This window comes from Physeter macrocephalus, unplaced genomic scaffold, assembly GCF_002837175.3.
Source record: "Physeter macrocephalus isolate SW-GA unplaced genomic scaffold, ASM283717v5 random_1620, whole genome shotgun sequence".
NCBI classification, from domain to species: Eukaryota; Metazoa; Chordata; class Mammalia; order Artiodactyla; family Physeteridae; genus Physeter; species Physeter macrocephalus.
The window spans coordinates 1-25,000 of record NW_021146554.1 but is presented as its reverse complement, the minus strand read 5'-3'; the positions used below and the strand labels follow the sequence as shown (position 1 = coordinate 25,000).

The window sequence follows — 25,000 nt, the reverse complement described above, 5'->3', positions numbered from 1 at the left end:
CAAAGGCGGACCAGCCACTCCTTCCCGTCTCTCAAGCCCCCTCCTCCAGGCTGCACACTGGCCACCTCGCCTCCACCCCCTCACCTTCGTTCCCGACTGTCAAAATGGTCGGCGAGATGCTCCTGGGAAATGCGGAAGTCCTCAAACGGCTGCTGGTAGCGAGCTTCGAAGGAGCCTTCCCGGGCCCGGCCATGAAACAGCTGGCCCGAGGCGTCGCAGCCCCGCTCCCGCAGGGACGCACCCCCAAAGGGACTGAGGTCACCGTTCTCCTGCTTCAACAGGGGCAGATGCACAGGGGATCAGCGGCTGCCTGGCCCCCGGTGAGGCTGGGCCCGGCACTTGCCCCACCCCACCTGGCGGCAGGTACCTTGGCAGGGTAAACGTCGACCTTGACGAGCAGGGAGGCCAACTCCAGGTCCTCGCTATAGTTGTTCTTCAAAGGCACTGCTCTGTATCCTAGGAGGAGAAAGCCTGGCCCTGAGCCCAAGGGGAAGGCGAGCAAAGCCCCCTCACCCACAAGCCAGATCTCGGGGCGGCACAGTCTCTAGGAAGGGTCCTCACCTGTCTTCAGGCCCTTCACAGGGAAGGTAGCCTGAGCCAGGAAGTTCTGGTCACTAAACATGTCTTCCTCATACACCACAAAGCGCAGGAAGGCGAATTCGGGGTTACTGATCTGGAAGTGGAAGGGCTTGGCTGGCCACATGGGGTTCAGTCCATTGTCCACTGCGAAAGCAAGGGCAAAAGGCCTCAGGCCACTGCCAGGAGAGGACGGATCACAGGTGCGGAGGGGACTTCAGTGCCCTGGAGGATGAGCACGGTGAGCGGGGAGAGGAGACTCACCCACAAACTCCGTCTTCTGCTTGGTGCTGTCATACTCAGCACCGGCCACCTCAAGCTCCACGAAAGGACACACGATACCTCGGCCATTCTTCGGCAGATGCCGGGCCCCCAGCACCTGTAAGGCAGGCAAAGATGGGCCCAGGATGGTCCTTCCAACTCATGCCAAGTCCCCACTACCCAGCGGAGGCAGTGCGCCCTCTGCTGGGCCCCAAGGACACTGCCCACTAAGTCCCTCAAGTCATCGGGGCTCTAAGAGCAGCTGCCACAGCAAAAGTTCATTTTTAGAAGTCCTAGCCTTAACCAAAATTTTCACTTGAGTTTTTGCAATCAACTCCACACGCAATCCATGTCTATTTTAACATGAAAATTTAAAAATTACTTCCCCCTAGAACAAAAAAATAGAGCGCTCCTCTCCGGGAGAAACCTGGCTCACCCCCCACGCTGTCCTCAGTCCTCCTCCAAGATAGCTCAGGCCCCACACCTGAACCCCACAGCACCAAGCAGCCCACATCACGGCTGCTCACCGGGGGCCTCAAGGGTGCGACCGCAGAGAGAGCCCCGGGGCCTCGAGGGGCAGCAGGGGGCCTCCGTCTCACTCAAGCCCCGTTCCAGGAAGTAAGTGCCATCTAGCCGATTCCCGCTGGTGGGCCGCTAGCTCACCACTGGCACTAGCTTCCTGCCTGTCTTCTGCCCACTCCTGCCAGGCAGTGGCTCTCCATGGCTTGGCCTTACTGGATAGCCTGACTCCTTAGTGCCAAGAACTGTCCACACTTAGCCAGCTGCCTCCGGCCTGTGCTGGTCAGAGCCCAGCCCCACTGGGGAGGCTGGTAGCTACACACCCATCTCAGAAGACAGTTACATCTTCCTCGAGCTCCAGGACGGTCCAGTGCCCCCTACCCCATGGCGTTAACCAGCACCCCGGCCTTGATTCTGGAATGAGCCCAGCAGAGCGTCCCCTTCCCACCTCGATGCAGATGGCACACGGCTCCAGCCCGCGGAGGCTGCTCTTGTCAAAGGGGTCGAAGGCCTCATCGCGCATGATGCTCGGCTGCAGCACGTAGCCACAGTGCCCGCCGGCCAGGAAGAGGGCCTGGTTCATCTGCATAGGCTTGTCTGGAAGAGCCGGGTTACACTGGACTCCAGCCCAGCTGCCCGGCAGGACCCCGCCCCACGGACCACCTCCTCACCTGGGGTCTGGAAGTTGAGGGCCACCAGCTGACTGCCACAGATCCACATGGGCAAGGGGTCGTAATTGGAGGAGTCCAGCCGCTGGCCCTTGGGGTAGATGCGGGAGAGCTGCAGCCGGTTGTACTGGAGGAACTTTTTGCCTTTGGCCTTGTTCACGTACTTCTCAGCCTTGGTTTCCGGGAAGGATGACATGTCCCGGTAGCAGGCGCGTTCTGTGCCGATCTCTGGGCCAAACAGGGAGAGCGCTCACAGAGCCCGCCCACCTGGGCGCTGCTGGGGGCCAGACCCCCGCACTGCCCCTGGGCCGGACCCTTACTCTCTTCGTCGAAGGGAACAGGCCGGCAGTAGACGACAAGCTCGGAGAGCTCCAGGGCGATCTTCTTCCTCCGCTCCATCATCTTCCCCTCAGTGAGCTGGTGACACACAGGCCCTGAGCCCAGGCGGGACCCCTCCCACCCCCCCACCAGGAGAGGGAAGCCCCCAGCCACCTGGGGCATGCCCACCCACACCTTCCAGACGCCACTGTCTGTCCCCAGTCTCACCCCAGAAACGTCCTCTCTCCTCCCTGCCTCTGAGGACACATGCCCTCCAAGACTTAGGAGGGTGGAATCCTCACCACCACCCGGGCCCCACTGACACCCCAGGGCCCTGAGCTGGATGCACCCGCAGTCACGCTGTGACCATTCAGTACCCAAGCCTCCCTCAGGCACATAGGCTGCCTCCCCGTTTCTTTGTGACCTCGCTGGGGACTCGGGCTTATCTTCTGTGTCCTAAGGACTCCCGTCCTTCCACGCGCCCTGGCCCAGAAGCCTCACCCCTTAGTTCCCCCACTCAACACAACCACCTACTACTCTGTGGCCAGACTTCAGCTACGGAAGCCCACTCACAAGTGCCCCCGTCCCGTTCTCTGACCCCGGAGGCCCACTTCCTTCCAGAAGGGGCTCCTATTCTCAGATTCTTCCTTCCCCTCTCAGCCCAGACCTCAGGATCCATCCCTTCGACCACCTGGTCCTTCCTGCCTTGTCCTTCCAGGCCCTGCTCTGACAAAATCCTCAGCACCCAGCCCTCTCGGCTTGGCTTGTGGGTGTCCGTTCTCCAAAGCAGCCACAGGTGCGTACTGCAGGCCTTCCACCCCACCCCCAAATGACCAGGGGGTGGCATCGAGCAGGAGTTCCCACACCCTGGCGAGCACTTCCTCCTCTGTCCCAGACTCGGTGGAAGAGCCTCCCTCCTCCAGAGGCTGGTCCTTCGACCCAGCTTGGGCTCCGCGTTCTTCCACCATCCTGCCCTGCGGAGGCTGCGCCCTTGCCTTCCACGCTCCGTGACGCCCACTGCCATCCCACCCAGCCACAACCTGACACGGCTGATGCCAACTCCAACGGGCACTTTCAGGTTCTGACCCTGCCTGTCTGCTCTGCAGCCCGCCGCGCATCAGACCCCCCCCCCCCACCGCCTCTTTCTTGAAACCTACATCCTCGAAGGTCACGCCCGGTTCCCAACCTATAGCACCTCATCCCTAAGCCCCTGGGCACCCACTCCTGCTTCCAGCCCACGACCTGTCCTCTCACCTCTGCCCTTGGTATCCAAAGGCCCACTGAGCAGGGCCACTTGGACATCCCACAGGTACCTCAAACTCAACACGCCATACCACTGACCACGTGTGTTTCCTCCGATCCCTGCCTAGCGGCGGGGGCTGCCCACCCAGGACTGCCCCGCTGCTCTGAGGGCCACCGGCAGGCGCTCACCCTGGCATCCGCGGTCTGGGCCACTTCCCGGATCTTTTTCACCCAGTCCTGCAGCTCCTCCTGTGAGTCGGCAGCCACATCTAGGGACCAGTGTGCCACCGACGCCATGCTGATGGAGAAGACGAAGAGCCGGTTGTTCTTGCCCTCAGGACGGATGGCTGGGAGGGAGGGAGGGAGGGAGAGAAGCGCAGAGCTGGGGACAGACGTGCCTGAGTCCCCACCCCACAAGGAGGCGGCACTGCTCTGCCAGGCCCACCTCACAGCTGAGGACACTGCAGCCCAGCAATAAGTCGCTGCCACTCCGGGCCGAGTGCCCCTCCCCACCCCGTCCCCAAGCCTCTGTCAACCCAGGGACCAGCCCATCAGGACCGTGGGCGTCAGCTCACCAGCAGCACCGTCCACAGCGCCTGCGCAGGGCGAGCACGCAGGGCTCAAGGCCAGGGGTGAAGAAGGGAGACTGGGCGTAAGGAGGGTATCCAGGAATGGGGAGAGCTCAGGGTGAGGGCAGCCCTTAGGGGTCCGGCCATCGGCTTTCACCCTTGGGGCCTGAAGAGGGCCACCAGGGACTGCGTGACCCTAAGGGGCAGAGAAGGGGCTGGGGGGCTCACCTATCTGACAAGCCGGCACATCCAAGACCCCCCGCAGCAAGTCCCCCAGGGGGCTGTTCTCGTCCAAGTGCTGCGGGAGGCAAAGCCCACAGACGGTCAGCAAGCCCCCTGTGCCCACACGTGCACACGCGGGAAATACATCTGACAAGCGGGCGTGTGAACGCACGAGCGTGGCCCACGTTCATCAGAGACCGCGGCCCCGGCGGGGCAGACGGGACCGCACGTGAGGGACTGTGCACGCGCAGGCACGCTGACCCTGCCCGTGGTGGCGTGTGCACAGGAAGGGAGTCTGGGGACGGGAGCCCCGTCCCAGCAACGGGGCTCTGGTCTCACCTCCCTCTCAGGCTCCAGGGCCGCAGGGCTGACCATCTCTTCCACGTAGTTCGACGGGAACCACAGCTGCTTCTTCCCACCATAGTCACCACGCCACCTGGGGAAGCCGCAGCGTGCTGACCCCTAGCAGCCACCCCACACCCCCCCAGAGGAGGGCAGCCCTGCAGGTGCACCTTGGGGCCCGTGCAGGCCCATGCTGCCCAAGCCCCTCTCACTGTCCACGCCACCGGCGCCCAGAATGCCTGGCCCCGCACCACGGGCTCTCAGCTGGCTCACCAGCCTCCTTCCTGCTTCTCCACGTTCTGGATGATGGCGCTCTTGGTGAAAGTCAGCTCGTCCTCTCTCTGGGCCTTGTAGTCGAAGAGAGCTTTGACGGCGCACTGCGGGGAAGAGAAGCACCGGTCAAAGCAGACAGGCCCTCCCGCTCCTCTCCTGACCTGCAGCCTCACGTGTGCATGCACGTGGGCTGGGGCTGCCCAGCTGGGGCTCAGGCGCCAGCACCAGTGACCCAGCCTCACTACCATCCTCAGCCCGGGCCTGTGGGAGGCTCCAGGGCGGACGGGACAGGAGAGCAGAGCCTCTGCCAGGGAAGCTCCTCAGGGTCCGGGGAGAACCTTGCAAGCCCCTGCCCGGGGCCCCAGGAGCCAGGCCAGGAGGCTAGGAAGGGAGTGTCTGCGGGTGCTGAGTGCCTCCTCTGGGACCGGAAGCCTTGCGGTGTGCCTGGGACCCCATCATTCCTCATCTGCAAAGTAGGAGAAGGAATCTTCTCCCAGCCTCCCTGGCTGCTGAGGAAAGGGGGTGAGGAAAAGGGCACAGCTCCTTAGCCCTTAGAAAAAAGCCCTGACAGAGCTCCACAAGGTGAGAGAGGGAGGGAGGGGCAGAGAACACCGTCTTCTGGCCAGCGTGCCCCACCCCCACCCCACTGCCCCCAGGGAGAAAACGGGGGTCACCAAGGGAGTAGTCTGGAAGGGTCGGTGCTGACCCCCAGGGACGGGGCTGGGGAGGGGTCGGGCCCGGGAGAGACGCGGTCGTACACCAACCGCACACCTCTCACCCCCTTGGGCCTCGGAAAACCACAAACACCACTTCTCCCGGAAGACCGCAGGTGGCCCTGAGCAGAGAATGCAAGCCCCAGGCAGCTGGAGACGCTCCCCAGCTGCCTGCGCCCAGAGCCCGAGGCTGCACCTTGAAAGTCGGCATGGGGTTCGCCTCCACGTAGAAGCCGGGGTTGCGGCCCTCATACAGGGCCCCGTAGTCGGGCTCCTGGAAACGGGACAGAAGGAGCTTTGTTAACGCCCAGAGGGGAAAGTGGCTGCTGGCTTCCGTGTCCCCTCCCCTCCTCACCGGGCCAAGTCTGCTGCCTTCACGCACCTGGTCCGCCAGGGTCCCCCAACCTCAGGGGCCTGGCCTCACCCCGCCTCTCTCTGCCCTCGTGCCCACGGCTCCAAAGTCTCGGTTCCTGAAGCCCCCCTGCGCCTGCCCCAGGCCCCCAGCACGCTTCTCTCACACCCCAGCCCCAGCAGGCAGCAGCCCTCGCCTAGGCCACCCAGGTCCAAGGACAAGAGTCTCAAGGGGACCTGCTGCACTGGACCCCTTCCTCTTCCCCAGGGCCACACCCCTGGCCCAGAGCCCTTGGGGCTCCCACCCCACAGCCCTGCCTTCCTCCCTCACTGGTCTCGCTCCACAACCGCGCCTCTGCAGCCTACGCCCCCCTGCCGTGGGAACAGAGTCTGGTCTGCGCCCAGCCCCGGGCAGACCCTCGCCCTGTGTTGAGCCCTAGGACCTCCGCACCCCACATCCTGGCCCACGGGGATCTCTCTGCCGGACGCCTGCCCCCACCTCTTCACGCGGCCAGCTTGTGCCTGTCCCTGTAGATGCCACTCAGAGGCCACTCCCTCCAGGATGCCTTCCTGGCTCCAGATGGGCTAGTTGGCCCTCCCAGCAGCACCGCAGCCCCCCGGGCCTCTCTGCTCCCCACATCCACAGCACCCCGGGACTGTCAGGTGAGGCCTGCCCCGCCCTGCCTCCCAGGCTCTCACCGCTGTGCCGATCTTCTCCAGCGCCTCCTCGTTGATGGGATAGCGTAGCTTCATCTTGCGGTACAGGGGGTGCTTCTCGTAGTAGCTGACGAGGTCCACGAGGCTGTCAAACTCTGAGTTGCCCAGCATCACGGTCTGGCCCTCCTGCTGGACGCGGCAGTGCTTGATCTTGCCCTCAGCCCTGACAGGGACCGAACAGCCACACAGGGTCAGGGCAGCCCGGACCAGGCGTGCCTGCACCGCCCCAGCCCCCCAGGGGCACCCCCTCACCGGAAGGAGATGGCGTAGGAGTTGGGCTCATTCCGTTTCCGCACCAGGAAGGCCCCGTCCCGGGGGACGCGCATCAGCATGTGCTCGGCCTGCGCTCTGGTCAGGCTCGCGTGGTACCACCTGTGGACGGGCTCGAGTCAGCCCCAGCCACCACCCCCAGGTTCCCGCCCCGTCCCCGTCCCCTCCCTCACTCTTTGCTCTCATGGGCGTTGGTCTGCGGGACGGGCTCTGAGAGGCGCATCTCAAATTCGTTGCAGCGCAGGGGCACCTGCTGGTAGTGTGTGATGAGGTCATAGAGTGAGTCGAAGACGAGGTTGTCTGTCAGGAAGAACTTGGGGGTCCCTGCGTCCTGCCGGGAGTGGATCCGGCAGTGCTGGACTTTGCCGTTCCGCCTGAGGGGACACGGGGAGGCAGTGAGCAGCAGGCCGGGCCACACGCTACGCTCCACCCGCGGCGAGGCACCAGGCCTCAGGCAGGAGACACCCTGAGGACGGCTCAGGCGGGGGCGGCCCTCTAGGGGCTCCACGCTAACTGCAAGTGCGTGTGCGTGACACACTGTGGAACCTGGCCGCCCCTGCCGGCGTCGGACCCACGTGTGCACGTGCTGGGAGGGTTACCAGAAGGAGAGGGTGTAGTCGCCCACGAAGGTCTCGCTCTCGCGCACGAGGAAGGAGCCGTCGGGGGCCCCGGTCTCGATGCAGTACTCCGTGAGCAGGCGCTCGGCGATGTGCCGCCCGTCCCGTCCCGCCCCGAGCTTCCCGTGAAACCACTTCTCGTTGGAGTGCAGCTCTGTGCTGCCACTGGCCTGCAAGGCAGAGGGCGACGGCAGAGACACTTGGTGACTCTGACCCCAGCCCGGCCCCCGGCCCTGGGCCAGCCCCTCACCTCCTTGGGCTCCTCCTCATCCTCGTTGCCCTGGTCACTGCTGGTCTCCTCGGAGTAGTAGATCTTGCTACTGGTCAGAACGAAGTAGTGGGGATACCACTCCTGGAAGAGGCGGGAGCGAGGCCTGTGAACAGAGCCCTCTCACCACCCTGTCCCTCAGGCCCAGCCAGGCCCAGCTCTCACGTGATTCACGGGGTCCTCCAGGTAGAGGATACCATTCTTGATGGAGTTGCTGATGTCGTTCTCAGAGTACATCACGGATGTAGGCACCTCTTCATAGGCACTGCCCTCAGCCAGCTTCTTGTGCTGTGGGGGACAGGCCACGACGTGGCTTCCCAGGCACAGGCCCAGAGCCCCACCTCCCCAACCCATGCCTGGACCCACAGCTGGAGCGGAGGAGCGGGGCCCCCAAAGCCCTACCTTGATGAGGATCTTCCTCTTGAGCTGGCTGGGTGAGGGGAGCCCGTCAGCAGCGATGTCCACGGGCTTGGTGAGGAGTGTGTCCCCGAGCACCTTCTTGAAGTACTGGGCCATGTTCCTCTGCTGGGCGATGCTGCAATGGTCCTCGATGGACAAGATGACCGGGTACCTGCAGGGTGGGGGACCAGCGCGTAACACAGATCCTGCAATTCCGAGGGGTCACGGCTCAGACCCTCACAGAGTGAGGTGTTAGGAGTCTAGGGCCCAAGGTCCTTTCTAGAGGGGAGCCATCCCAGAGAAGAGGCAGGCCCTGGCCACTGTGGGGGGTAGGAGAGGGGTCTAGAGAGGCACTTTTGGGTGCAGCAGAAACCAAGGGCTGGGGCTGTTGCAGACAGGTGTCCCCAGAGTTGATCTCGTCATGGAGGCTGCCCCAACAGCAAGGAGAGACATCCTACACCCAAGGTCAGGAGAGGTGACGAGCAGCCTCCAAATTCAGCTACTGGGGGACCCCGGTGACCCCCTCAGTGAGGTGGGAGAGACTAGTGACCACGTGTTGTGGGGAACAATAGGAACTGCAGAGTGAGACACAAGGAGCACAGACGATTCTCTGGGTTGTGATGGGAAAGGAGGTGGCAGGACAATGGCCTTGTGAGCCCAGGGTTAAGGAATTAATTTTTGAGGATGAGAAGAGCTTGACTGTGTTCCACAGGCTGAGAAGGACCCATGGAGTGAGCAGGTGGGCCAAGCGTGCAGGAAGTGAATGGCTCAGGAAGGGTGGGCTCCAGCAGGTGGCGGGAGGGGGGCAGCACATTCAAGGGGACCCAGGAGACAGCTGGAGCCGAGCCACACCACTCACTCTGAGGCCACAAAGGCGTGCTCCTTGATGGTGTGCAGGACGTCTGAGAACTTGATCTTGGTGGTCAGGGTGTGTCCGTGGTAAATGACTGGCATCCCGTCTGGACCGTCCCAGCAGTCCACTGGGGAGCAAGCAAGGTGACCAGAGTCAAGCGGGCAGGCCTCCCCCGCCCCCCCCCCACCCCGCCTAGCCCCCACGCACACTCAATGCAGCGGCAGCCCATCCGCAAGCAGCGGGCGTAGGCTTCCAGGGAGGACTCGCTGGAAAACTGGTCCCCGGTCAGGTATCTGGACAGGGAAGCAGGGCGGGGTGGTCAGGCGAGACCCACCTCCTGGGGTCGGGCGTGGGCCAAGGGAGCCACTCACGTGTTGTGCGAGGAGGAGATCCAGTAGTGGGACAGGGGGTTGTTCATGGTGTCGGGGCACACGGCGTCCAGCTGCGAGTTCCATATGCTGTTCTCCTTGGAGAACAGGAAGGTGACGAACTGTCCAGGAGCAAATGTGGAGAGAAGAGAAGATGAGCCCCTGCCCTGGGCCACGGCACAGGGTGACACGGGAGAGAGTGCTGAATCCAGGTCGGGGGCACGATGGACTGCGGGAGGGACCCGGCCGGGCTCCAGCGGGCCCGTCTGCTCCGATTCCCCGATGGAGGGTGAGGGGCAGGGCTCACCTCGTCCAGGAAGAAGTAAGGTTCCTCAATCTCTCGCAAGGGGTCTCGGAGGAAGCTGAGCATGAACTCCTGCACCTGGAGCCGGTCGACAGCCCACAGCTCCTGATGGGTGGGAGGGTGGGGCATGTGAGGGGCCTCCATCCGGTGGTAAGCCCAGCCCCTCTCAGCCGGCACCCTGGCCCAACCCCAGCCCAGTCCTACCCCCTGGTACTCGAGGAGGAACTGCTGGAACTCAGGAAGGGACACCCGGCAGAGCTCCGGCCGCTCCCCCGCCCTGCGGGAGAGAAGGGAAATGCCTGGCGGCCGGCTGGCTAGCATGGGCCACGGACAATGAGGGGCCCCTGGGAAGGCAGGGCCCAGCTCCCGGCCAGCACAGCCGCCCGGAATGGGCCAGCAGGGCTCCCCTGCTCCCGCTGACTCCCACCTGCATCGGGAATGAACCAGGGGAGGGACGAAGGGGCCTGGGGAGAACCCCACCTCCCCACTTCAAACCAAACCTCAGGGAACTGGCTTCCAGGAAGGGGAGGTCCATCTGCAGGAGACAGAACCAGGTCAGCACGAGAGCCCCTGGGAGGCCACGTGGGGAAGGGGCTCTCAGGAAGAAAGGCCGGGGCAACAGAAACGGGCAGGCCTCACGAGGAGAAGAGCTGGAGAAATGGCACCCAATCGCCCCCAAGCAGGGCAGCAGGGCTGAGGCAAGCGGGGCTAGGGTGGGAGAGCAGGGCAGGGGCGGTGGGGGCAGGTGGCTCATGCACCGTCTTCTGGGCGCTGTACATGAGGCTGCGGTACAGCTGAGCAAACTGCCCGTAGGTGATATCGCTGGTGCGCTGCTCCAGGTCCTGCGAGGCAGAGCGGGACTTCCGGTCAGGCCTCCCGCAGGGCTTGGGGCAGCCGGCCTCTCCACCCGCCTGCAGACGGCCCACCGGCCCTTACCGTCAGCCGCTCTCGGAGGAAGCGCATGTTGGGGACCCGGTAGTTGACCTGGGACAGCATGTTCTTCAGGTCCTTGGCTGATATACTGAGGAAACAAGGACATCGCCAGTGGCCTCACCCCACCTCTCACAACCTCTGACCTGTGGGCTGAGTCCACCTGGGGCTGAACAGGTAAACAACACTACTCTGGGACTTGCAGTCCTGATGGTGAGGCTGGCTCAGAACCATGGGGTAACCAAGGGAAGTCCCTTCCTTTCTCTGGGCCTCGGTCTCCTCAACTGAGCAAAGCAAAGTCTAGGATTCTGGCAAGGAGGGGTCACCAGGCTCAGTAAAGTGGGTCAGGACGGGGCAAGGGGAGCCCATCTTTGGGCCGCCCTCCCACCAGCACCGCTCAGCCCACACGTCTGGGCCCTCAGCTCTCCCAGGGACAGAGAGAGGCAGCCGCTACTGCGGGACCTCCAGGCTCCTTCCACCTTACTCTCAAACTCCCCGAGGTGGGCAGGCAGCTCACAGGACTCCCGCCCACTGCCCCTGGGAGTCGGGGCCTCCGAGGGGAGGAGGGGGAAGATCCTTCTCAGCCCAATACCACTGCTGGCAATGGGGCACACTCCCGGGGTCTCACAGGGAAGCACCCCTGCCCAAGAATGGGGCAGAGGACAATGCTGGGCCTGGCAGCAGAATGAAAACGATGGGGAGAGGGAGGCTTTCTTTCCTGAGAGGTGGTGGCAGGGAGGGGAGTGTGGGCACCCCTCCTTCTCTTGCCCAAGGGCCTGGCAGGCAGCACCAAAACTCCCTGAGGGGTCCAGCCCTGCCCTGGGCGGTCCTGCTATCTATCAGCCGGTGCTGCTCAGCAAGCGCTTGCCTGGTCTCAGTCACCCAGGGTGGGGCCGTCAGGGTCCTCACTGGGTAGGTTAGGAAACTTGCTGCGTCATCAAGCTTTCCTTCTGTGGACTCCTTGCCACCAGCATTACACAGATTGTTAACACTCCCCCCAAAACACCTGTCTGCCCTGCTTCCTCTCCAGCCACTGCCCCTTCTCAGCTCCTCTTCCCAGCAGTGCCTTAAAGGAGAGACCCAGGCTCCTTTCATTTCCTGAACAACCCCATGCCCACTGTCCACAGCCTGCCTCAAGGTCACCAACGACCTCTGTGCTGTCAAGTCCAAGGAGCACCTCTCAGCCTTCCCCACACGTGACAAGGCCTGGCACAGCGGACCACCCCCCTCTTCCCTGGGCTTCCAGGGCTCTACACCCTCCGGTTTTTCTCTTAACTCTCGAGCAGCCACTTCCCTTGGCTGGCTCCTCTCCTCACCTCCCCAGTCCCCAGTGTTGAGGCAGCATGGGCCTGGGATCAGCCACCAGCCTCCTTCCCTTTTCTTGCCAAGGCTACCCCCAGGCATCTCCAGCCTCGTGGCCTTCCAAATCACCTATGTGCTCCTCAGGTACCAGCTCCAGCCCGACTTCTCCCCTGAACTCGTTCTACACACCTGCCTGCTCAACATCGCTACCCGAACATCTAAGGGCATCACAGGACTTCACCCACTCAGATGTGCACCTCCCACAGCCTTCCTCATCTCAGTCGATGGCAACTCCACCTTTCCAGATGCTCACGCCAAAAAGCTTTTTACTGTAAACCTCAACTCGCTCTCTCTCTCACCCCAAAATCAATCTGTTAGGAAATGCTATTAGGCTCTATCTTCAAAATACAGCCCAGCCAAAATCCAACCCCTTCCTAATACCCCACCCTGACCCCGTCTTCTTCACCCAGAGCGTTGGAGTTGCTCCCTGAGTTCTCCACTCCACCTGCCCTGGACTCTCCAAGCGCAGCCAGCAGTTCTGTGCAGCTGAACCCGGGTCACGTCACGCTTCTCTTCAACACCCTCCGTGGGGTCCACCTCTCTCCCAGTCAACGGTCCTTATCATCCATCACCCAGCTTTTGTCCTGCACCTCTCTGTAGCCCCTCTGGTAGTCACACCATGGCCTCAAAGCCGTGAGCTTCAAAGCACCTCCCCCCCAGACACACCACAGGACACCCAGAGCCAGTTCTGCACCGCCTGTCTCTGCCCACAGTGGCAGGGCACGTGGCTTATCGTCCCTGGCCTCTCCTGCCAGATCGCACAAGGCTATCAGAGGGCTTTCTGCAGGAAGCTCCTTGTGCCAGAACCGCCTGCCCACCCTGCTTGAGGCAGGTCCTCCGGTTCTCCAGGCAGCTGCCTGGAAGTGGGCTATTGCTCTGGCGGCCCCAACCCACCCTGCTGGGCTAGAGCCACAGCGCAGGACCCACCGATCCTCACGATTCCGGTCCACTGAGTAAAACTGCTTCCGCAGCCACCTGGAGGGAGAGAAGCCCGAAGTGAGGCCCAGGCTTAGGGAGGAGACCAGCAGGCAGGCTCTGGGCACAGAGGCCAGAGTCCCTGCCCTGCTCCCTAGAGCCCGACGCCCCAACCCTAACCACGTCTGGGCGGGGGGGTTCTTACCTCTCAATCTGCAAGGGTGTGGCCGCCTGCAACGTATCCTCCATCAGCCAAGTCAGGCCCTTGATCCACATGTTCACTTCGTCCTCAGACGTAGCTATGAGCAAGGGACAAAGAGCTGAGCCTGGGGCCAGGGGCTGTTCCCCTTAACTCCTCTACCTCCTCAGCTCCCACCTTGCAGGCTCAGGGTCTTCAGGCGGAATTCCATTCCATACAGGATGACAAAGCAGTGTGACTGGTCCGGTCGAAAAGCAGGATCCTCTTGGTAGCGATCGAAGTCCCGTGAGGTCTTCCCGGGGCGGATCTCCTTGATTTCTCGAATGTCAACTAGGAAGGCAGGGAAGAGGTCAAGGTCAGGCTGAGGTCTCTCAGGGTCAGCACTGAAACGAGGGCAGCCTGGTCTTCCCACTCATTCCCACACTCTCCTCGTGGAGGACCACAAGGAGAGACCCCCACCCCCACCCCGGGAAGGCGGGCAGAGGCAAGAGCGCTCAGTCCTGCTGGGGGACAGAAGAGAACTGGGCTGAGGCTAAGGACGGAGCTCTGCTGAAAGCTGGGCGTCTGAGGGAACAGGAATCTCCGCCCCGTGTACATTCCCTCACTGCCAATACAGGCAGGTCACTCTGACCTGGCAAAGAGAAATGGGGACCCATGGCTGTTCTGTGAGGACCATTTCCTGACACAAAAGTACACAAACTGAATTGTAAAGTCCCAAGGGCAGGCCTGCGGCTGGGCAGGCCCAACTGGGTTTCAGGGTCCATAGGAGGAAGCAGGGATTGGGCCAAGAGAACTGGTGCAGCCTGACGGCCCACCCCCTAAATATCCCTGAACAAGACCCAGCAAGAGCAACGGCTGCCCACGGATGGCTCCCATTCTGGCCTCGCGGCACAGACTGGGGAAGCACCCAGGTCAGAGTGGCCGATGAACTGCCTCAGCCACACTAACTCAGAGATGACACTGAGTGACTCATTTAACTTCCCTCCATCTCGGTTTTACTATCCCTAGAGCAAAGAGCTTGACTGAATTTCTCTAGAAGGCAGGGTGGCAGAAAAGACCTGCGTGGGCCCTGGGGTGGGCCTGCTGGGACTAGACTCCCAGCTCCACCTCACCTTAGCTGCGTGACCTCAGCAGAGTGACAACCACTCTGACCCCACTGCTTCCCTCTGTGAACGCAGGTAACAGACTGCGGCACCTGGAGGTGTTGCTAAGCTCAAAAGTCCTAACAGCCCAGAGCGCCCAGCCCTGTAGGTGGCACATGGTGGGCACTCATTCAAGCCTCCCTCCCCCTCCCTCGGCTCTGTCATCTTCGGTGGTCTGTGGTCTTCACAGGCAGTCAGAGCAGGCACACAGGTTGTGACCCCAGGCCTGGAGAGGGCCCGGCTGCACACTCACTGTCCCCGGGTGCTGGCTGGGACCCAGATAAAGAGACATTTAGGGAGGTCAAAAGAGAGAAGCCTGGCTTAGCCACCAGAAATGACTGAGTGCTCCCTTGGCTCTAGAGCCTCTTCAAATGCTCTCGACCCAGACTGGCCCGGAAGATCTGGAGCCAGGAGCGCTGCCAGCATGCTGCCTGACCCACCTCCCCCCAGAGCCCTCCTGGCCCGAAGCACACAGCACCACGGATGGAACGTTCTAAGAGGCCCAATCCCAAGGCCTTCTTCCTGTCCCTCTAGCCACAGCTGTGCCCCACCTATCCCACCTCAAGCAGTGGCATCGCCTCCAGCCCCAGGCCCAGCTCCCCTGCCAGAACATTGCCGGTTCTCCCTGGGCCCTGCTCCCGTGCCCTCAGCAACCCTCACAGGCCCAGTCCTCCATCTGAGGGCCCCCGCTATCCCGCCCCCCAGTTCTCACCGATCAGCCATCCTTCTTGAGCCTACGAATCTGTATGAGATGTGGTTCTGATTCCTCCTGAGGTTGCTCACTGTGGAGAACCCACTCCTCCTCCGGCCTTCAAGGCCCTCTGTGATGGGGCTCCAGTGATTTACTGCCACTTCTGCCCTCCCATCTCCTCTGCTCCATCCCACCTAAGCTAGACGGAGGGCAAGAACTGTCGTGTTTCCTGTCCCCCATTTCACCTTGGTCCCTAGCCAGGGGCTGTCTACCTCCCAGACTCCACTCTCTCCCACCAAAGACCCAATTTGGAAGAGCCTTCCTGCAGTAATCACGCCCTTGACACCCTGAGGCCCTACGTGTGTGTTTGTTCTTCAATCTCTCCCAGGCCAGGCAAGGCCACCCAGCGCTTGCTGAATGACTGAACAAACAACGGAAAAAGCAGGCACACCACTGGGGGGAGGGGGAGCACAATGGGAGTGGTTTTTAAAATGAAGAGTTATGCTCAGGTAAAAACAGAGGGGGGGTGGGGAGGGAGACTGGGTCACAAAGACCCAGCCTGAGAAGACAGGGTTCCCAAAGATGGAAGGAGGAGCTGAACAGGGGAAATGCCCAGATCAGAAACTGCAGAATAACCACAAACCTTGCCCTCTGAAACAGAAACCAGCATGCTTTTCCGGTGCAGAGCTGCTGTCACCCCGCTCCCACACCTCTCACACAGGCACACGACCTCACACACACAATGCGACCTCACACACACAATGCGTACAGGCCAACAAGGCCTGTGTGGTCCACAGCCTGGGCCCTTCCGCGCAGCTGCCCACCAGTCATCAGAGGTAGTTAGTCCACGATGTGGCTACCGCCCGGCAAGCAACTGCAGGGTCAGTCTGAAGCCTGCTGCCAGGCCACATGCAGCACCCCACACGTGTGCTGCATATGCACACACACACAACACGCACTGCCAGCGGGTCCTAGGTGCCCTGTGGCTTGCCCCGTGCTCCTGAGTACATTTCCAGTGAGACCATGCCGGAAGCAAAAGAGGCTCCCACCCAAAACAGGGACCAGGTAGGCACACAACTCCGGGCCAGGCACCCAAGTCTCCCAGGCTCCTGCTGGCCACACAAGGCCGCTTGTACTTCTCCCCATTGGAGGTGTCAGCCCGGCCCTCAGGCCCTCCAAGTCCATCAAGCCAACCGCAGGCTGGAAGGACAAGACATCAGGGTGAGAGGCGCTACCAGGTTCTTAAAAGCTGCATCCTGTGTGACCTCCCACCTCAGCCCCACCCTCCCACCTCCCAGAATAAATACAGCAGGGTCCTCTTCCTGAGAGCCAGGACCGGTTGCCCAGGGACTGCCATCAAGGGGAGGAGACCCCCTGGGAGAGGCACGGCCTCTGCCCTGCAGGGTCTGGGTCAGACCTGAAGGAAGGGCAGGAAGAGAGACCCTCTCAGGACTTGGGAGCTTTGGGGAGGGAGGAAAACTGCTTAGAAGAGCAGGAAACCCAGGACCCAGCACTCATTCCCACATAGAACCACGGAGAATAACATTCAACGGACAAGGGGAAAAGAAAAGCCAGAGGTACTGGGAGGTCCTGGCTAGGCTGGAGATGGGGGAGTGAGATGGGGGAACTCTCTGAGGACAAGGGCAGGATTCCACAACCAGGGGCCTGCAGCCAGGCTGGGCTGATGTGTAGCAGAAGGGAGTAGGGCTTTTGTTTATGACAAAGGCCCACCCCCAAGCTCACCCAAACCCTAGAGAGCCTGGGGTGTCCGTCGGCACAACCCAGCCAGCTCAGCCCATTAGGAGCCACGGAGGGCTCATTCCTCTAAGGACCAGGTCCCCAAGGCCCACGCAGAGGCCCCCAGGAACAGCGTGGGTATTACCATTCCAAGCAAGGCCATGGCAGACAGTGACAAGCCTGGGCGGTGAGGGGGACTCAGTCCCTGGCACTTAATCTCCCACAAACTCTCATGAAGAAATAGACTAGCCCTCCTCAAGAGGTTCTGGGCTAATGAGGGACCACCGCACCTGGACCAGGGATTGGCCTCACATGCCAGCCCTAAGGGCTGAGGACCTTCTCACAGGCCAGGCTGCCTCCTCCCACTCCTTCAGGAAGCCTGCCCTGAACATCCCCTTCCTGAAGGCTGCCCAGGCCCAGCAGAGGAGAACCACACAGATCTTAAATTCTAGCTGTGAGGTCCTGGGCAGTCCCGCTCTTTTTAAAAAAAATTTATTTATTTTACTTATTTTTGGCTGTGTTGGGTCTTCGTTGCTGCATGCGGGCCTTCTTCTAGTTGCAGCGAGCGGGGGCTGCTCTTCGTTGTGGTGCGCAGGCTTCTCATTGTGGTGGCCTCTCTGTGGAGCACAGGCTGTAGGTGCACAGGCTTCAGTAGCTGTGGCACACGGGCTCAGTAGTTGTGGTGCACAGGCTTAGCTGCTCCGCGGCATGTGGGATATTCCGGGACCAGGGCTCAAACCCATGTCCCCTGCATCGGCAGGCGGATTCTTAACTACTGCGTCACCAGGGAAGCCCAGTCCCGCACTCTTTTGGCCTCAGTTTCCCCATCAGTAAACTGGGGATTCCTCCTACCTCACTGGGTTGCATAAGGGCCCTGCCAGGAGCCACCAGTCCCAGTGAAGTCTGAAGCCCCCTGCCTGTGTGCCTAGTGCCACTGACATGGGGCCTACGTGAGCCAGCAGCAGGGGAGACAACAGCGGCCACTGCCAGGGCTTTGCTGGGGACAAACCCAAGCCTAGGCGAGGTAAAGCTGGCCCACAGCTGCCTTGGCCCAAGGAAAAGAACCCAAGGAGCCATTTCCCCAGCTCCAAAAAGGGTCTCACAGGGATGGGGCACCATGGGGGAAGAGTGGGACTCGTGGAGACTCCAAGTTCACATCGGTGCACGTGGACATGACATGCTCTAAGCCAGAGGCTGCTTCCTGAGCCCCAGCACCTCACCTACGTACTAGCCAACACGTGCCAGCACTACACATACCCTGACCTTGCACAGGGAGGAGCACCAGAAGAGACCGCTAACAGATCTGAAATCACAAACACCGCGTTTCAAATCCTGTTTCCAAGGATACAGCTTGGGCCTCGGGCAAGTCTCTCAGCTCTTAGGTAGCCTGTGGATAAAGTGAAGGCCTTAGTGGGGGTGGGCCTATCATAAACCCTTCACATGCAGACAGAGAACTACACAGAGAGTCAGCAAAGTGATTCTGCTAGAAAGGGACAAGAGGACATACTGAAAATTAAACCCCCTAATGATGAAGATACGGTCAAGAAAACCGCCACCACCACCACACACAAACGAAATGGCACATATCACAAATTTCTGCACATGAAACATGCATTCGCCAAAATACTTCTCTTAAGAGAGTCTTCCCTTTAAGTGCATAAATTAATTAGTGGAAACTGCAACAGAAACTAACTGAATATGGACTCCCCTGGTGGTGCAGTGGTTAAGAATCCGCCTGCCAGTGCAGGGGACACGGGTTTGAGCCCTGTCCAGGAAGATCTCACATGTCGCGGAGTAACTACGCCTGTGCGCCACAACTACCAAGCCTGCGCTCTAGAGCCCGCGAGCCACAATTACTGAGCCCGCGTGCCACAACCACTGAAGCTCGCACGCAGCAACGAAGACCCAACGCAGCCAAAAATTAATTAATTAAAAAAAAAAAGAAACTAACCGTATAAAAATGCATGTAAATACTTTTTACAATTTAAAATAGCAGTAAGTCATGATAAATACGAAAGTTTTTTAAAAAACATCTAGAAAGCTTGAAAGAGGTAAGTGAATGTTATCGGGACAGGTCCCTTACCCTGGGGTTTGCACTGCCCCTGACAGTGGGCTGTGGACGCCCAGCCCTGCAGCGTGTCCTGGAGGAAGGTGGGCAAAGCCCAGCACTCCTCAAAAGGGCCCAAGTCCAGTCAGAGCCACGAGATCCAGAGACCCCAGCCCCACATCCGCTCCCAGCGCTCCTCCTACCTCTGAGCCTCTGAATGTGCCAGGCCCACCTTCTCACTTAAGTTTCCATCAGGCCTGGTCCAGTGGCATACTTGGTGCTTCCGCATTCTGGTCACACCGTCTGCTGCCTCCTTGGTGTCAAGGCCACTGACCTGTGAGTTCCACAAGGAAGAAACCACATCTGCCTCCTCTCCATTCCCCAAACCCAGGTCCCTGGGGAGGCTTCAAAATGCTTACAGAGTGCTTAGAAGCAGGAATGAACACACGAGAGTTAGACTCCAGAGCTAATTATCTAAGAGGCCACAGATGCTCAAAGAGGGTATTAGGGATGACTTCCTGGAAGAGGTGGTGCCGTGGGGGCAACAAAGGCTGAGGAGCTCCAACAAATATGCAAACGCAGTGGTCATTGGGGTGACCATGTGGAGAGAAGAAAGGCCCCGGGGCGGGGAGGGGGGGGCGCAGAGTAACCTGAAAACACTGGGAGGTTCCTGTATACAGGTTCCTGTAGCCGGCGGGAACCATACGAAGCTAATGGTGCTTTGGGGAAAACAAAAGAGAAGAGGCAGGGCTCTCTGAGCACCACGCCCTGCCTGGCTCTAAGCCAAGGCCACCAGGAGATTCAGAAGAGTGGGTCCCAGGGGTCGGGAGAGTTGTACAGATCTTCCCAGAAACGATCTCTCATCAACCAGATCTTCTCCCCACACAGCCTGGGCCAAACAGATGGGCCATTCCCAGTCCCCATCCCGCAAGTCAGCCACCTCCTGTACCACCCTCCAAAGAAACTACACAGCAGGGGTGGAGAGGGCACAAATGGAGCTGAACTTTCTCCCCCAGAGGATGCTGAGATGGAGAAAGGAAGCCACGAAGGGAAGCACACTGCCAACCAGCTGATTCCCGGCCCTGCACCTCTGCTGCCCTACACAGGGAGCCAGAGGTCTCTGCACCCCAGGGTGCCTGGATCGGCCAGGATTATACAGCTTTGACAGAGCCTCACAGCTTAGAAGGAGGGAGATGGCCAAAGAGGAGACAAGACAGAACCTGGGCACAGGTGGGAAAGGAATCTGATGCAGCAGGAGCCAGGGCCTGGGATGGCCAGCAGCTTCCACGCCAGCCGCCTACTGCTCAAGGACTAGGAGGAGTGAGAGGCCCCCCCCACCCCCGCCCAACAGAAACAGTCCGGAGCAGCTCCCAGGGAGAAAGGTGAGAGTGGAGGGGTGGGGAGCTCTCAGCCTCCATTTTACAAAGGATGGAAACCAACTCAGAGACCCAGGGTCACAGGGTCATGCAGCAAAGGGAAGGTGAGGCTGGGGTTTATCTCCTTCCCATTCCTGTGCAACAGCACCTTCAAACCAGACCAGCAGGGGCGAGAGGACTAAACCCCTTCCCAGATGCAACAGGGAAGGCCTAGCCAAACCCTGGAGTACAGGGCACACCCAGGGCAGAGCTCAGCATCTGTTCCCGGGTGGGGATGCGTCCATCACCGTTCCCCAACACCTGACGGAGAAGAGCAGCCGGCCCCTCGCCCACCTTAATAAACAGGAAAAGGCCTTTCGGACAGCTGGATGGGGATCTGTGGGATCCTCCTACACGGAACCCTACACTCCTACATACTAACTGCTTCAGGTCACAGCTGTCAAGCAAGGATCGAATCATCTGGAGTCTAGATTCTAGGTGAACCTCCTCTGTGGAGCAATGAGGACATGGAGGCTCCCAAGGGTCTTGTCACAGTCACATGGTAGTTCATGTAGAACTGGGACCCTCTGCAGCAGCCCCACAGCAGCACCCACCCTGAACTTGGGTTTGCAGAGAAAAAGCAGGGCAGCCCAGCAAGCCTTCACACCATTCAGGCAGGCAGCCCTCTTCCCTAAGATGCAAAATTAATCCCATCCATTTCAGAGGTGGGAACAGCATGCCCTGGCCCCAAAGGAAGGAAGGGCACGGAGGCCCCACCCAAGGAACTCAAAGCTGGTAGAGAGATGAGCAGTTATCTACTGGGCTTGTTCTTTCATTCCATCACCGGGATCAAACTTTCAAATGTCTGTCTACTCCACGTCAGGCCCTGGGGTGGGACCTGGATAAACAGAGATCAGCAAGGCACTGGAGTTCCTGTCCCTGAGAAAACCAGAAAGCCCCTGCCCGGTGGAGGAAACAGATGGGGAAAGCAGATAACTATAAGGTCCTGCAAAGAGTAGAACAACAGGGAGGTGTCCGTGGCACCGAGAGCCAGAGAAAGTGACGAGCTGGACGTGGGAAGTCTCGGACCTCTCTGTCCGCAGAAGGCAGGTCTGGAGGGCTGGCCTGTCCAGGTCTGCCAGGGAGGATCACAGAAGCCAAGGCAGCGAAGTAGCAGCCTGGGGGTTTGGGGAAAAGGGCATTCAGAGTTTCATGGATGAGAGGGGAGGGAAGGTGGGCCTCCGCTGGCCATCAAAACCACAGTGGGGGCAGGTGCAGCAGGGGGCTTGCCCCACCTTCTCTGCCCGAGCCCACATGACCCCCAGGCAGTCCCTTGCATGCTGACCTCTGCCCCCTCTGCAGGCTGGTGCTGCCCGAGTTCTTTCTAGATGGCCTGTGTCTGCCAGGCCCCCAGCTACAGGGAAGAGGATGAGGGCCCAGCAGGGCTGGGTATCGGAGTGTCCAGGATCTCAAAAGGCCCAATGAAATGCTCCTCATGGTACGTTCAGGCCACCTGGAGAACCAGAGTACTAAGCATAAGTCACTTTTCTAGCCTCCTCTTTCCTGACCCTCAGGGCAATCAACACGGTTGTCCACACCCTCCCTCCTGCTGGAAGTTCTGCCCTTGACTTCTCCTCACAACCTCTCCTGATTTCCTGCTTCTTCTTGGGCTCCAGGCCTATCCCCACCTATCCCCTCGCTGGCCTTCGTCAAGGCCCATGCCAAGGGCCTCTCCTCTCCCGATGCTCTACCTTCTCCCCAGTCAGTGTCAATGCAGGCAATTCACAAACACAGCTCTAGCCTACTCCTTGACTATAAGCTTCAGACCCTTCAAACCAACTGCCTACTTGCCGTCTCCACCTGTTCGCCTCAAAGTCAACCCCTCACCAAAACGAGGCCTCTTGCCACACCTCTTGGGTCCGCTAACAGCATCACCTCCAAAGAGGTGCATAAACTAGACTCTTTAGAATCATGCTTAACATCTTTTCTCTCACCCCCTCCAATCTAATCCTTGAACAAGTCCTACTGGTTTTTCTAGTATCATTCACAACCACATTTACCTAGTACCTAGAGGAGTGGGAACGCTGTGTATTTTAAGGCTATTTGACTGACTGTCTTCTCCACTGGAGCATAAGCTCCTTGAGGGCATGAACCATGCCTGTTGGCGTCAATGCCCCAATGCCTAGCAGGAAATGGACTGTGTTAGGAGAAGAAAGAAAAACATCTGGGGCCCTCTCCTGAAAGAAAATGATAGGGGCCTCCGGCTGGGAGCTGAGTGATAGGGGCTGAAGTTGGGGTACAGGTGGGAGGGGGATGGCAGAGGCCTTCCCCTGTGGAGCTCGCTGACCCCCATGCTGTCTCACGACCCTGGCCCTGGCTCCCCACCTCTTTGGTTTCTGTTACTGTCACCATGGGCCCTTCCCTCTTTGGGGGACATGTGGGGCCAGCCCTCAAACCCCCAACAGAGTCAACCCTGATGAGGTTGGAGACGTTCTAAACAATGACAAGGGTCAGTAAGTCACAGGCCTGCTCATTCAGACGCCCTCTCCTGTACACCCACCTGCTCTCCGGGTTGAGATGCTTGGCCCAGCCTCTCCTCAGCGGGCCACTCCCTTTGGGCGACACCAGCCCAAGCCAAGCCACTCTCCTGTCCTCCTTTTGCTTCCCAGGGAGCCAAGGCCCCAGTATGTGATCTACTCTCTGACCTCACTCCGAGGTGAAAGGGAACACCCACTCCCTGCCTCTCCAGGAAGCCCAGCTCAGATTCTTCAAAATCACCTCCCCTATTGAGAGGAGTGGCTACCTGGGGACTTGCCCTTCCTGATTTTAATTCCCTGGTTCCACCCTCTTAAGACAGCTCCTGGCCTCACCTCCTGTAGCACAGACAGCTGCCTGCTAGCCTCCCACCCCTGCCTGCAGAGGCTTACCCTTCCAGTGTGGGCCAGTTCTCAGGCCAGGGACCAGGACACCCTCAAGGAACAGTCCAGGCATCAGGTGTTCTCACTGGAGGGGACTCAATCTCTGTATTTTATTGCTGGCCTCAAGAGGCTCTGAGTAATCCCTGACAAACCGATATATACTACGTTTTCTAACCTCCTTGCTGGATATGCTAAGAGCTCCAAAGAAAGGCCAGTCCCACTTAGGAACTGACAGGCGAACACAGGCACATTATACTCAATTACTGTGTTAGGGTCAGAATAGGAGAGCTACCCGAGGACAAACAGGGGGAAGTGGTCTGCAGAGCCTCAGAGAGGGACTCGTCACCCCCTGCCCCTGTCGCTACCCAACTTCCCAGCTGACCTTCTACCCTCAAGTAGGCACAGAAGCCTTTGGGACTTGTGGCCAACTCCTCCCCTCCTTCCTAGGGTCAGTCACTCCATGAACTCGGGCCCACACTCTCTGGGCCTGAGGCTGAAGTCACACAATCCCATGGGGTTCGCATTCACCCACCACACACCCACAGCTACACAGCCAGAGTCCCAGTACGGTCAATGCCCTACCCCTGCAAGGGCAAGGCCAGGCCAAGGACACTGGAACCTGGGGGGCGCCCCTTAAACAACCACTTCCCTCAGGACATTTCAGCTCAGCCATGTCCCCAGGTGTCCAAGAAAACAGGAAGCCAACCCTAATGTGAATGGCCCACCCCCGATGAGTTAGAATTAGGTCTCACACAAACAAGCGGTCCAACTCTCCGTGGCCCAACGCCTTACCAGTCTGGTCAGATGTCTGTCACCAGGGCCTGGAGCTTTGGTCAGACCGTCCACTCCTCACCGAGCCCACGCCTTGATCTTCTAGCCAACGCCAGCCTGCTAGCCAGCAGGGGGAGTGACCCACAGTGGCAGGCTGATTCTCTCCGGAGCCCCGCACTCAGCCAACAGCACTTTAGGCACAACTGTCTCCTGCCGGCCCTGGGCTTTCACGGTTTTCTGCACGTTCCAGATCACAAGCTTCCCAGGATCAAGGACTGGGTCACCTCCTTTTCTTGCTTCCTAACTCCAGGCTGCTTTGTGCCAGGCCTGGCTCAGCAAGGGAGATGCCAGTCTCCTGCAGGAGAAAGCCCTGCCCCATTTATTCTGCATCCTTAGTCTTGCTGAAGCCAGGGCCACCGGCCAACACCGGGAAGGGCCCAGAAGGAAGCAGCAGAGCCTATACACAAAGCCTACATGTGGGCTATAAAAAGGAGCCCTCCCTGCTTCCCCCAGGACGGGCTTGGTTCCTAGAGGTGACAAGTCGGGGAGAGAGCTAGTACTTGTGCTTGGGCACTCAGCCACTGCAGCCTCTCAAAGGCAAGCCAAGCACCTCCTCAAAAGGAACTAGTCTTACAAGGAGGAGAGGGAGACCATCAAGAACTGCCGCAGGAATACAAGCGGAGACTCTCCGAGCCGCATCTCCTGAGACCTCAGCCTCCACCGAAGCGACCACCTGCACCGTCCCCACCGCCTCTTTCCCAGCCCCAGCATATCCTGGGACCTCCCCATTCTCACACGTCTTCCCTCTCCTCTAGGGCTGAGGGCACTCTCTCGTGGCAGCCTCAGTCTCTGCTCCCTCTGGAGGCCCCAGCACACCCAGCTGTGATGAGCGGCTCTAACTCTGGGGTGACGGCAGGAAGCTGTGGCTCAGGGGCAGCTCAAGCAGGGGTATGTGTGTTGGGGTGAAGGCGGAGCGATACAATTAGGCAAGGGCACAGCTATAATACCTCGGAGTGTGAACACAAAGTTCCCTGTTTCCGAGACCCCAGCCAAGGCAGCCTCTTGACCCACAAGGGCTGCAGC

At 60.0% G+C, this 25,000-nt stretch overlaps 1 protein-coding gene across 2 annotated transcripts; it reads right to left on the bottom strand.

Moving 5' to 3' along the window:
• Positions 1-63: 63 nt before the first annotated feature.
• On the bottom strand, positions 64-19,207 carry PLCG1 (phospholipase C gamma 1). 2 transcript variants are annotated; one of them, XM_055083479.1, is made up of 31 exons: positions 17,332-17,471; positions 13,434-13,586; positions 13,263-13,356; positions 13,070-13,117; positions 10,787-10,871; positions 10,609-10,692; positions 10,351-10,385; positions 10,055-10,127; positions 9,854-9,955; positions 9,550-9,668; positions 9,386-9,471; positions 9,185-9,305; positions 8,329-8,497; positions 8,092-8,214; positions 7,909-8,010; positions 7,641-7,828; positions 7,215-7,415; positions 7,024-7,143; positions 6,754-6,934; positions 5,900-5,977; positions 4,991-5,094; positions 4,715-4,811; positions 4,382-4,451; positions 3,774-3,931; positions 2,345-2,441; positions 2,028-2,252; positions 1,805-1,953; positions 841-955; positions 562-723; positions 368-456; positions 64-269 (listed from the first exon to the last, which is right to left on the bottom strand). In XM_055083479.1, the coding sequence occupies exons 2-31, from the start codon at positions 13,465-13,467 to the stop codon at positions 81-83; spliced, it is 3,498 nt and encodes a 1,165-aa protein (XP_054939454.1). In that variant the 5' UTR covers positions 13,468-13,586; positions 17,332-17,471; the 3' UTR covers positions 64-80. The 2 variants fall into 2 exon arrangements, with proteins under 2 accessions (XP_054939454.1, XP_054939453.1); XM_055083478.1 differs by lacking the exon at positions 17,332-17,471 and adding an exon at positions 19,077-19,207 and having other exon boundaries at positions 65-272.
• Between the last annotated feature and the right edge of the window lie 5,793 nt (positions 19,208-25,000).